The 12629-nt window shown below is 65.6% G+C and overlaps 1 protein-coding gene across 6 annotated transcripts in view; it reads right to left on the bottom strand.

Annotated features, from left to right (window-relative positions):
* TPCN2 (two pore segment channel 2) overlaps positions 1-12385 on the bottom strand; it is a 30872-nt gene extending 18487 nt beyond the window's left edge. For 2 of the 6 annotated variants that reach the window (XM_047775047.1, XM_047775046.1), the window contains exons 1-7: positions 12202-12380; positions 8217-8281; positions 7410-7486; positions 6871-7048; positions 5649-5765; positions 1185-1291; positions 560-632 (exon numbers count right to left, since the gene is read on the bottom strand). In XM_047775047.1, the coding sequence (XP_047631003.1) occupies positions 560-632; positions 1185-1291; positions 5649-5765; positions 6871-7048; positions 7410-7486; positions 8217-8281; positions 12202-12313 (729 nt within the window). In that variant the 5' untranslated portion in view covers positions 12314-12380. Of the gene's footprint in view, positions 1-559; positions 633-1184; positions 1292-5648; positions 5766-6870; positions 7049-7409; positions 7487-8216; positions 8282-12201 lie in introns of all 6 variants that reach the window. The other 4 variants (XR_007134330.1, XM_047775049.1, XM_047775048.1 and 1 more) reach the window with 4 other exon arrangements.
* Between the last annotated feature and the right edge of the window lie 244 nt (positions 12386-12629).

The following is a 12629-nucleotide window of genomic DNA, read 5'->3' on the forward strand; positions in this document are numbered from 1 at the left end:
CTCCAGAGCTGACTCCCCGCCAGGGCTCAGAGGTTCAGTCTTTGGGCTTTTCCCTCACGGGCAGCACAGCCACAACCTCAAGACCAGCCCTGGGCAAGTGCCGGGCACCACCCCAGGTCAGAAGCGCAGGACAGCCCAGCCCGGAGGACAAGGACGCCGGCCAGGCCATGAGCAAAGAACACGAGAGGACAGAAGCAGGGTGGGCCCAAGGTGACATCGCCACACAGCAACAAGCTGCTGGGGCGGGAGAGGGGCTGGGGGGGCAGGCGGGAAGCCCACTAAGAGCCGCCCTCGGAAGATGGGCAGGGGCGCTGTGACAGTGGCCGCCCTGACGGCCAGTCTGAGCGCCTAAGACGGCTGCGGGGAGGGCGGGTCGGTGACCTGGGAGAGAGGGGGCGGGGGCGGGGGGCAGCCAGGCAGAGCGGCCAGGCCTGAGCCCAGGGCAGAGGCGCCCTGGCAGCGGCTCAGCGGGGCCACCTGGTCGCCTCCTGGTCCCTGCCTTTCCCGGCCCCAGGACTCCCTGCGGAGTAAGCACGGGGCCGGGCCGGGAGCTCGGTACCTTCTCGCCAGTGAAGAGGAGCATCCCAAACATGGTGAAGAGACACAGGTGGACGGCCAGCAGCAGCCCGACACTGGGGGCAAGAGCGGCACTCAGCGCACAGGGCTCTGGGACGGCTGACCCGGCCGCCAGGGAGCTCCTGGCACCCGGGCCCCTTCCGCCCTGGAAGCTGCCGCCCACTCGCAGCCCTGCTCAGTGGAAGCTCTTCTCTCGCAGGAACAGTGCAGCCCCCGGGGCACATCCAGGGGCCTGGGAGAGCAGCATCCAAGGACCTCAAGGGCTCTGGGAGGGGAAAGGCCGCTTCCATCCCCGTGGGCCGGACGGTGGAGGGTCAGCCCTGTGAATCATGGGGGCTGACAGGGGGAGCACTGCTTTCTGGGGTCTCAGCGGACAGCAAGCCAAAGCAGCCCTGGAGGTGGGGACGGAGAGGCTGGGGGGGCAGGGAGGGAGGGGGGTGGTCACAGCCAAGGCGGAAGCTTCCATGGGGCGGGGGGGGGGGGGTAAGACAGAGACCCTCAAATGCCCACCCACCCACCAGACTCCTCAAGGTGCCACGGCCACTCTCCGGGATGGGAGGGGGGAGCCCCAGTGCCCGCCTGGGCCAAGCGCCCACCCCAGCGCCCACCTGGCCATCTCGGACAGCGACCACCTGATGCACTTGAGTGTCTTCTTCATCATGGAGGAGTTTTGCAGCAGGAAGAAGGGGCGCAGGAGCCGGCGCACCCGCAGAGGCTGGAAGAGACCAGACGGGGACCCTGAGCGCCAGTGGCCACACAGCACACAGGCCCAGACTCTGACCCTCTGCGTGGGGACGGCCACGGGCCCCAGCTGTCCCCACGCTCCCAGCACACCCAGCCTCGACCTCACGGGCTCTCAACAGCCCCCCACGTCCCTCCCGGGCCCCAGCTCAGAACCCCAGACCCGCCAGCACCTGGGAAGGGTCTCCAGTAACCCCTCCGGCTCTGTCCTGCCATTGGGGGGCTGTTCCACACCTCCTCTCCACAGCCCTGCCCTGCCACTCGGCTCTGGGCCTCGGCTCCCGCACGCAGGGCAGAAACCGCAGCAGGAACCCCGCATCTCCACACACACACTCACACACACACACACCTACCTTCCACTCCTTCCTCCTGTCACTAGCATAGGGGCCCCCTCCCCGTGCTCAGGACCCCAGCCCCTCCCATGTGGGACACACCCATTTCCCGCTCCCCCCCACCCCCCCCGCCAGCCAACCCTCCCTCCCTTCAAGGAGCCACCCACGGTGGCCACCAGGCCTCTGAGCCCAAGATCGCCTTCCGTCCCCTGCCTGGTGCCTCGGCCACCACCTCTGGGGCCGACCTCGTGCTGGACGCCCCCTCCTCCCCGCTCTCCAGCTCAAGCCCCAGGGGACTGGCCTGTCTTCACCACTGTCAGGACCACGCCACGCTCGACCTCCAAGGCCAACTCCACACTCACGTCCTGCTGGACATCTTGTGCCAGAAAACAAGGCTGACGGAGTCCCCTCCCTGCCCAGGCCCCCCATGGCTGTCTAGAGACCCAGGCCAGCCCCGTCCTGGGCCCGCGTCTCACTGTCACTGTCCTGACGGCTCTGCGCCCCCCGCTGTCTCTGCTCAGCTGGCTGCCTGGACCCGTCCCTCCCCGCCTTGCTGTAATCGCCTCCTCTGCCTCACGCGGCTCTGGGCTCCTCTCCCCCGGCCCCGCCTCGCTCTGGGCCTTCTGCACCTCAGCTGCTTCCTGGGCCCTCGGCCCCCCTCACACCAGAACAAGGTCCCGCTGGCGCCAGCGCACAGAAAGGCCTCAGGAGGTCTGTGAAGTGAGCGACCCAGTGTCTCACTCAGCCCCCCTGGGCTGCACTCATTCTCAGAAGGGGCCCGGCTCCCCGCAGGACCGAGAAGGCAGAAGGACGCAGCAGTGAAGGGCAGGCTCAGGACCAGGCTCCCCACCTCCGCCCACGACCCGCTCGCTAGCCCCCCCCTCCCCCGACAGAAGCTCCAGTCTTGGGCCCACACCAAGGCCCTTTCAGCCACCCCCAGGCCAAGCAGAGGCCAGAGGTCCAGCCACACCCCAGCCCGGGTCTTGGACCCTCACCCGTAGTCAGAGCACAGCCTCCCAGGGCGCAATACCCAACCTGCCCACAGCCGGGACCACGGCACTGCCACGGATCCAGGGACACGCGGAAAGTGGGGAGGCGTGATCACGTGACCTGCCTGCAAGGAGAGCCGGCCCAGTGCCTGCTCAGGCCCTGGCGAGACTTAAACCACACTGAGAATCACAGCCCAGGCCCTGGAGGCCCTGGAGAGAAGCCACTCGCTGATCTGCACAGAGCTAGTCCCCTACAAGAAACGGCCATAGGGACCACCAGGGCCCCAGGCGACCCTCCCAGCCGCAGGGCGGTGGGGGCAGGACACCACCAGGTTCGAAAGGACAGGAAAGACCAGGCTTGAGCAGGCCGGGGGCCCTGGGCCTCCCCGAGGCCATGGCAGGTTTTGATCACTGACCAGCTGGCCACAGGGGCCCCGGGGCACCTCGGGTTTGGTTGGCAGACGGTTCTGAGTGAAGGGCCAGCCCTGCCAGAAGTGGACTGCGTGCAGTGGGACAACCTCCATCAGGCAAGTCCCGGAGACGGTGCCACGGGGGAAGCTTTGCGAGGGCAGGGTCCACCCTGTGTGGACCAGAAACGTAACCCGTCCCAGAGGGTCGGGGTGTGAAGGAATCGCTGGATGACCGCGGAAGAGGAGGTCGGGGAAGGACGAGCATGGACGGGCCGAGGGGGCACCCGCGAGGCGTCTAGGACAAATGACGCATCTGGACAGGGGACACATCTGTGGATGTCCTCGGCCTCTCCCCTTGACCACCCGCTCCGATCTCCATGGGCCGCAGACAAAGTGGCCACCGAGACAGGAACAGACAATGTCTGGGGCCAAAAGTGTGAGCACACCCCAAGGCCACTACTGAGGGCCCATCCTGCCAGAAGCAGAGCCCAGCACTGGCCCCACGCAGCCCCAGGTGGACGGATAAGTCGCCAGCCCCTCCCCAGGCAAGGCACTCCTCTGTTCTCGGCAGACGGGTGGGTGAGCAGGTGTGGGCTCTGGCTGCCTGCCCTCGACACCTCTCCCAGGACCACCAGCCAAGCCTCAGGGCCGACGCCGCACCCAACCAGGGGCCCCAGTGCCCACCTTACCACAGCCCTGCCCTGAAGCAGGTGCCTAGGAGGGCCTGATGGCCTGCGGTGGGGGGAGCCCCTTGTGGGGCAGGAAAACTCTGAGCACTAGGACAGGAGCAGCAACACACCCACTCCCCACCCCACAATTCCAGGTCCTGCGGGGCAGGAAGCACCCAGTCCTGAGGCATGTATCCCAGGCCCCTGGGCTGGTCGTGAAAAGAGGGCTGGGGGGGGGGCAATGGGGGTGGAAGACTCCAATTACGAAGGACAGATTGGGGTGCTGCAGCCTGGAGGAGCAGGGAGGCCCATCAGGGATCCCCTGAGGTACGTCCAAAACGGAAATTTTCTTCTTGTCTTTTTAGAGCCGCACCTGTGGCCCATGGAGGTTCCCAGGCTAATCGGAGCTGTAGCCACCGGCCTACACCACAGCCACAGCAACGCCAGATCCAAACTGCTTCTGCGACCTACACCACGGTTCACGGCAACGCCGGATCCTTAACCCCCTGAGCGAGGCCAGGGATCGAACCTGCATCCTCATGGATACTAGTCAGATTCGTTTCCGCTGCGCCACGACGGCAACTCCCCAAAATGGAAAATTATCACAAAACTCCAGGAACAACAAGGCAGGACCACCGAGGACTCCGGACCAAAGGTCTGGGTCCCCGATCGAGGCAGAGGGCACAGGGGGTGGGGAGCAGAGGACACTGTATCCCCGGGTCCTCGACCACCACCACCAAGGCCTGCGGAGCCTCAGGGGTCTCCTCCTCGCTAGTCATGCAGACACACGCCCCTCTTCCCCTCCCCCTGCACCCCCCGCGGCGTCACAGAAGGACAGGTAGCGGTGGCGAGGTTCACAGACCAGCCTCGAAGTGATGGAACGTTTGGCAACACGACGGCCATGATGGGTGTCACCCAGGAATGGAGCTGGTGGCAGCTGGGCCCACCTTTACCCGATCTGGGGAGGGGGTGAGAGCGTCCCCGTCCTGTTCCCCCCCCCACCCTCGGTGGGAAGGCGGGAAGGCGGGCAGCATCTTCTGGGGAGAAGCGTGCACCGCTGGTGGTCCTGCAGGACGTGCAACAGGCATGGGGGGCTGAAGGGGGTGCTGTGACCTCCTCCCACCCTGCAATCCTGCTGAGACACTGGGCTGACATCCCTTCTTCATGGGCCACCCTGGCCCAGCGGGGGCCCCGGGGAGAGGCAGGTGGGAGGCAGGAGGAGGGAGGGGCACCTGCCAGCTTCTGTCCACTTGCGGTTCCCACTGGCAGCACCAGGGCATGCAGCCTCCGCCTCCGCCAGCACCCCGACCCCAGAGGGCAGAGGGCAGGGTCCCAGCCGAGCCCCTCCCCTGAGCTCCCAGGTTCCGTACCCCTAACCCCCTTCCCTCCCACCCCCGGCCCGTCTGGAGGAGGGATCCTGCCTGCGGCTCTGGGTTTGCTGGGTCCCCTTCCCCCTTTGCTGGTTCCTCGACACCAGTTGAAGCCTCTGTGTTAAACTCTCTCTCCTCAAGCACCTGATGGGCTCGTGTGTCCCTGACCAGCCCTGATGGCTACCTATGTCCCCAAGCCAATTTTCCCAGCTCTATCCTATGGGCTCTCAGAGCGGTGCTTCTGGCTTCTGGGGAAACCGATGCTGCAGGTGGCGAGGCTGGGGCTGCCTCAGGGCTGGCACACGGCGGGAATTACACCTGGAACTTGGTCCCGGGTCCTTGCGCCTTCTCTAGGCCTCAGTGTTATCACCTGCAAGATGGGAACGAGGCTCCCTGGCCAGTGAGTGACCGCCGTGCTCCGGAGGGCAGGCAGAGCTGGGCAGCGGGCAGGTGGTGGCAGGGCCTCGGGACTCCGGCCCCATTCACCTGGGCAGTTGGGCCCACACACGCCCCCCGCGCCCGGGAGCTCCCTGCTCCCCCTCAAACCCTCCTCACCACCTACCTCCTGACAGACGAGACTGAGTGACACGATCCAGTCCACCAGGGACACGAGCAGCACCACGAGGTAGGCCAGCAGCCAGGGGTTCTTCCGGAACTGGGCCCACCCCACCAGGTAGCCCTGCAGAAGAGACAGCGGCTCAGGCACCACCAAGGCCATGCACACGGACCACGGGCGAGGCAGGGCAGCCGCGGCCCGCAGTGTGGTCTCCGTGTGACTCAGAGCAGGAAGCTGAGCGCCGGTCCGGATGCCCACACCGATGCCCACACGCCTCGCCCGGCCTCCTCGTGACCCGGGCATCTCATGACCCCGGCTCAGCACTTAACCACTGCCTCCGTGTCCTCACTGGCAGCGGGCCCTGCTCATTCGGCCCAACCACCCCCCCCATCCACCTCTGCCTGGGAATCGTTCTGGAAAAGACTGGGAAACAGAGCAGGCGCTCAGGTCTGTGCCTTGGGAGATGTGGGCTTTTGTCATCGCCTGGGTCCTATCCCTAAGGCCCCCAGAGGTCACGGATCAAAACGTGTGCTCTTTTCCCACCTTCCCCAAAGTACCGACCCCTCAGAAAACGCGAATGAGAACTTCTCACCAGTTTCAGTTCCAGTTTAGAAACACCTAGGCCTCCTACCCACATTATAGGCTAAAAAAGAAGAAACTGCCCGGGGCCCTCCGTGCGTGCCTGCCTGCGGCTCAGACTTGCACAGGCGAGCACAGAGGCTCACCCGCGCCCCTCAGGGTCAGGCCACTTAGGACGGGGGCCCTGCAGGCAGGGTGTGCCCGCCCCATCCAGGCGTGGACAGGCTCGTGGGGCCGACAAAGGCAACGGAAGGTGTGGCCAGCAGCGGCCAGGAGCACCCACCCCGTCCCACTGGGAAGTGGCTCTGAAGTTCTGACACAGCTCAGAAGCTCGGGTAAGCCAGGCAGGGCCCACCTCCCGTTTTTGGAAGGACCTGGGTCACAGAAGCCAGAGCTGCACACAGCCCCTCTCCTCTCCGGCCCCCCCAGCCCCCACAGCATCACTGCCGGCCCTCTGCCACTCCCACCCAGCACCCCCCCCAGGCTGTGCCCCGCCACCGCCATGCTCTGGGGAAGGAGGAGGGCTTCCAAAGGCCCAGGATTCTCCCAGACACTGCTCAGCGGGGCACAGCCGGACAGACAACCAGCTCCAGAAGCGCTAAAAATCACCCCAGAAAGCAGCAGCCGGCAGGAAGGCGCGCCCCATCACCTTCACGGAGACGTCGGCCGTGAAGACCAGCAGGCAGAGCGCCTCCAGGCCCTCGGTCAGGCCGCAGGGCGGCTCCCAGGGGGCCAGGCGGTAGCGCACGTCTGAGGTGCTGGCGAGGGAGGAGGGGGTCTCAATAAAAGCCAAGGCCAAGATCAGGAAGATGGTGAGGCTCAGAACCCTGGGAAAGGGACAAAAGCTGGTCAAAAAGCCAGAAGCAGCCACACTCCAGGGCCGAAAAAGCCGGGCATTAGGTAGGATGTCTAGAAGGCCACAGGGCGGAGTCCACGCGTCCAAAGGGCTGAGCCCACACTTCCGGCTCCGTGGCCACTCGTGTGTGGTCAGATAACATTCATCGGGTCAAATTCTATTGCCATGGCTGCCCAGAATGTTCTGGAAAGGAACCCCCCACCCCAGAGGAGCCCTTCTGTCCACAGTCTGCTTCCAGGAGGTGCTTCACCAGGGAGGGGAGCCCGCCTGTACCCGGAGACCCGCCCCCTCCAGGCTGGCTCTGCCCCCGCACCGCATGCATGCGCTCTCACCACTGGCAGGTGCTGGAGTAGTACCATCGGCAGAGCCACAGCGACCGGGCGTCCATGCGGTGATTAATGGAGCGGTACTGGAGCGGGGAGGGGGCACAGGGAGGGTGAGGGGCCACTCTGTGCCACAGCAGAGCCAGCCCCCTGCAGGGCGCCCCTCTCACCCCCCACCCCTGCAAGCCCAAGGCAAGGACACAGACTGCGAGCCGCAGGGTCCGCTTCCGCCCGGCAAGGTCAGACCCCTCCCCAAGCTGCAGGGTTTGCCCAGCAGAGGGAGGGCACCTGAGGGGCGGTCCCCCAGGGCTGGCAGGGGCGGACACTGGTTTGCTGGACGCACAGTTGCACCCACTGTCTGCCCTTGAGGTTCACCCCTCCTCTGTGCCAGGCCGACCCCCTACCCCACCTCAGCTCTGTGCCCCCAGACGCCCGCAGCCTTATCCCCACAGGGAGCCCTGCTCACTCCCACTGTCCATTTCCCTAGTTAAGCCTGTGTGTCCTCTGCAGAGGGGGAAAGTCTTGTCACCTCTGGGCAACTTTCACAGGGCAGGGCAGCCCTTGGCAGGTGGTGAATCAATGAATGAATGACCAGGGACCCAGAAGACTGCCCAGCACCCACCGCCTTAGGGAGGACTCGAGGGGACCACGCCCAGGAGCCTGGTCATCATGGTTACAACGACCACACAGTCCAACGACGCCAGCCCTGGCCCCAGGACGGCGAGGAGTGAAGGGCCCGTGGGGCAGCCATCACCCAGTCCCCCCGAGGCCCAGGGACAAGCCCAGGCCCAGCCACCAGGAGCAGGCGCCGCCCACCTGGATGGCGTCTTCGATGAGGACCACAGCCTGGTCCAAGCACAGGTCCCGCCCAGCCGGGGCGCCTGCGGGCAGAGAGAACACGGTGGGTGAGGAGCAGGAAGGGGAGGGCTCGCCGGAGCAAGGCAGGAACCGGACTGCGCTCCTTCCAGGCTCTGGAAGGAGATGCCCTTGGCCCAGCAGCGTGTGTGCACTGCCCAGAGGATGGGACCCTGGGTGGGCTGTGTCCCCGTGTTCGACAGGGTCTGAGGTGTTGCAGCGCACGCACGAGCTCTGGGCCCAGGAGAGGGGCAGCTTCCACGGTCCCCGCCCCCCAGGGCAGAGTGATGGAGGGCACGAAGCAGCCAGCGAGACGGAACCAGATGGGGGGGGGCTTGGCCCCTGGAACCCCATCTGCTGGCTCAAAGGCGGAGGGCCATGGGCTTCAGGTCACTGCTCCCGTCTCCCCCATCAAATGAGGGGGTTAACAGCCAACCAGCTCAGCCCCCAACACAAGGGCAGCAGCCCCCAGGCCCAGGCCAGCCCACGGAGCATGCTTGAGGCCACCCTCCTGCCCCATCCCACCGCCAGCCTCTGGGTGGCCTTTGTTAGAACACAGCACCCCAGCTGCCTTGACAGTCAGATGGGTCACACTGCCTGCCTACGCGCCACCAAACAAGATCACAGATTGCACGCTGATAAGTCAAGTTGAAACCTGAAAACTTGAGACACTGAATAACCCTCCGTTACACACTGAGAACTAAGCCGGATCTTCTGAGGCCGTCACGTCCCCTTGCTCACTGCCACAGGCCCACAGGGCCAGGTAGCCATAACCAAGTCACCCCCCACACTGGGGGGGGGGGGCAGTGGGCAGGAGCCAAGGGCACCTTCACCAATCAGCAACTTGTGTTCTCCAGGCCAGGAAGGCTGGGGTGGGGCAGGCCCCGATGCCCAGGGGCCTTCAGGACAAGTCAGGTGGCTCGAACCTCAGCCCAGCACCCCAGCCCCCACCAGCCAAGGAGCCATAAGCCGCACGCCTGGTCGGTCACCTTGGCCTTGGGTTCCGAACCATGTCACAAGCATGGGCAGACTTTGTGCAGAAGCCACTGCCTGCCACGAAGGGGCAAGAGAGGCACAGGGGACCCTTGGGGAGGCCGAGGAGAGGGTGCAGCTCAGGTCCCTGGGGGGAGCAGAGCTGGGTCACAGCCCCCAGCAGCTCCCAGATCGGGGCTTGGAAACGAGGCACACAGCCCTGCCTCGGCTCCCATGTTAAGATCCTCCTTTTCCCCCGGACCCGTGAAGGCAGCAGCTGCCAAAACCACCCTTAACTGGTACTGAGCGCACAGAGTGTGCAGGGCTCTGGAGCAGAGGAGCGGAAGCCAGAGGCCAGGAGGCCACTGCCCACTCTGCCTGCCGCCCCAGGGACGTAGCTGCCACTGTCTGCAGGGCCTGGGGAACAACTGTGGATGCGGGGACCCCCGGACAGAGGCAGACGACTGGACTCTGTCCTGTCTCTGTCATCCCCTTGCTGCGTCACCCAGGACGAGCACCCTGGCTCCACACCCCCTCCACCACCATTCCCCACGCCCCCACCCCCTGTACAACCTCCAGGCTGGCCCTGAGGGACCTAAATTTCTCCCAGGGAGGCTCTGAGGCGTGGGGCTCGGCACACAGTAGCCCTCAAAGCTTATTTATCCAGCGAAGAGCCAAGGGGAGCCTAAGGGGGGACTCCGAGAGGTCCTGGGGACCAAACCCCCAGGGGAGGGGGAACTCAGCCTGCAGGGATCCCTGGATATGAGCTTTCTAGACCAGGGAAAGGCCGCCCAAGGACCCCGAGCTCGCTCCAGGACCAGAATTGAGAGCTCACTCGGGGCCACCCAGCCCTCGAGGCACCAGCCCTCAGGAAGGCATCCCACTTGGCTTCGCAGCCCTGCCACCAGCCTCCCTCTCCCCTCCTGCAACGGCCAGAGGGGTCCTGCCACAAGCCCTCAGTCAGCACATCACAGCTTTCCATGGGTCCCCACTGTTCCAGGACAAAGTCCACACTCTGCCCCCAGCCTGGCACCACGGGCAGCACACCTGCTGCTTCCTCCGTGGCCCTCCACGCCACCCCACCCTCCGCCAAGGCCAAGCTCTCCAAAGCCTGCATACCCCTGCCCAGGCTCAGCCCTACCAGGAGCACTGTCCCTCAGCTGGGCCATCCAGGGACTCATCAGCCCAGGTGGCACTCACTTGTCAGCATGCCCATCAGCCCGCTGGCACACCAGGGTAGATAATGTCAGGGTGCAGAGGACGTGGGGGCTCAAATGCCAGGTCCCACATCAGCCTCGCCGGCCCCCCTGCCCCAAGCCTCCCCTCTCCAACAGCCCAGTATAAACCTCCCTCTGGCTCCAGCCCCCAACTCCAGCCCCGCTCCCTGGCCGGGGTCCTGACCAGCTCCCTGGGCGCTGGCCCACGAGGGAGGGTGAGTCAGGACCTGACCACAGGGCCCAGGGGGCTCCGCAGGACCCCCAGCAGCAGCCTTCCCCCACCATGGTTGGTAGAAGAGTCAGGCTACAGGACAGGAAGCCCCTAAGCTCAGGGCCCATCCGGGAGCCTCGCACGGGAGCTGGGTACCAACTCAATGAGGTCCCGCAGAGCCTCGCTGGACAGCCCAGCCAGGGACACTCAGAACAGTGTCCTGTGCACGTTTGCACAAGCCGTCACCAAGGCCCTGGTGTCAGGACAGAGAACCCCCCCCAGAGTCCCCCTCCCCAGCCACACTGCCTGCCCTGGCTCCTCTCCCTGCCAGCCAGGGCTGGGACCTGCAGTGATCATGGCCCTCCGCCCGGAACAGCCATTGGCACCGACATGCACCAGTGATGCCACCCAGCCAGGCACCTGGATTCTGAATCCTCACAACACCCCCACCCCTAGAGCAGCCCCCATGACCACGGCCCTCTTAGTGAGACTCAAGATTAGGCACCCTGCCAAGGTCACACAGCCGGCAGCACCAGAAAGGAGGCCTGACGTCCAGACACAAAGTCTGCGTCCCCCAGAATGCCACCAAGTCCTATGTCCCTTGTCCAGGGCCCTGGGAGGTCTGCATGGGCTGGATGGACAAGGGGAGAGCCTCTGAGATGGGAAGGTGGGTTTATTTTCCACCTCCTGTCGGGGAGCCGCCCCAATATCCCATGAATGGGCACATAACTACAGACATGTCCCCAACACAGGAAGTGGCCCCAGGACGGCGGCCCAGAGTGGGTGCCTGCAGCCGCTGTGACAGATCTCAGGGCTGTGATACTGGACAGGTCCTGGAGACTCTCTGGGCCACAGTTTCGCCCTCTGTAAAACGAGGCTGAGGCCCCTCCTTCCCTAACTGAGCACCCAAGCCCTGGGTGTCTGGCCAGCACACCCTCCCCACCCTCCCAGGATTCAGCAGTCTCTCACGGATAAACAGGAAGGGCAGGAGAGAGTTGCAGAAGACGGTGGGAGGAAGCTGCCCTGTCCCGGGGAGGCATACCCAAGCTCACAGTTCACCCCCAAGTGGGTTCGAATCTCACTTCGGTCACTTCCTGGCTGTGTGACCTTGGGTAGGCGAACGCCCCTCTCTGTGCCTCAGTTTCTCCCATAAGAACTGGGGAAAACAGAAGTGCTGCCTCCTTGGAGTCACCAAGCAAATCGACGGAAAGCAGGAGCAAGGGTCCGCCCGGGGCCACAGCGGGGTGAGGAGTGCCGCAGGGACCTGCCTGCCCCTGGGCTCAGGAAGGCCTCTCGGCCCGGCCAGTCGGGGGCAGGGAACAACGCCCCACATCAGGGGTCTGCAGGGCGAAGCCGCCCCGTCATCGGAAAGGCGGCTCCCATGCGCCCGGCACCGCCCTGGCTCGCTCGGACCCCGGCCGGGGGCATGCCCGAAGCGACAGCAGTGACGCGGCGAGGGCCGGCGGGACCCCCACGCGCCACGGGCCGGCGGGACCCCCACGCGCCACCTCCGCGCTGCCCGGCCCTTCCCCTGGCCGCGGCTCACCGGGGCCGACTTGGACGCTGCCGCAGGCGGCTACACCCGGCGTGCAGTAGCGGCCGCTGCCGCCGCGGGCCCGGCTCAGAAGCGGCTCCGATTCCTCCTGGGGCTCCGCCATAGGGTCGCCGCCGCCGCCGGGTCACAGAGTCGCAAGACTCAGGAGCCGGACTCCACAGCGCAGGCGCAGTGTCCCCGCCCCTGGAGTTCGGGAGGAGGCGGGGACAGCACTGTGATGTAAGGGCCGCCCCTTCAGTACCAGCCAATGATGACAGAGATCTCTCTCTTGGAGGCGGGACTTCTCCGACCACGCCCCATGGTGGGTGGGGCTCAGCTTCCTTCCTTCAGGGAGAGGTCAAAGGACCCTCCTAGGGCTGGGGAAATGCTTTCTCAGCGGGTGGTAGGGCAGCTGCGTCAGCACCACGTGGGCACTGGTT

This window comes from Phacochoerus africanus, chromosome 4, assembly GCF_016906955.1.
Source record: "Phacochoerus africanus isolate WHEZ1 chromosome 4, ROS_Pafr_v1, whole genome shotgun sequence".
Taxonomy (NCBI): domain Eukaryota; kingdom Metazoa; phylum Chordata; class Mammalia; order Artiodactyla; family Suidae; genus Phacochoerus; species Phacochoerus africanus.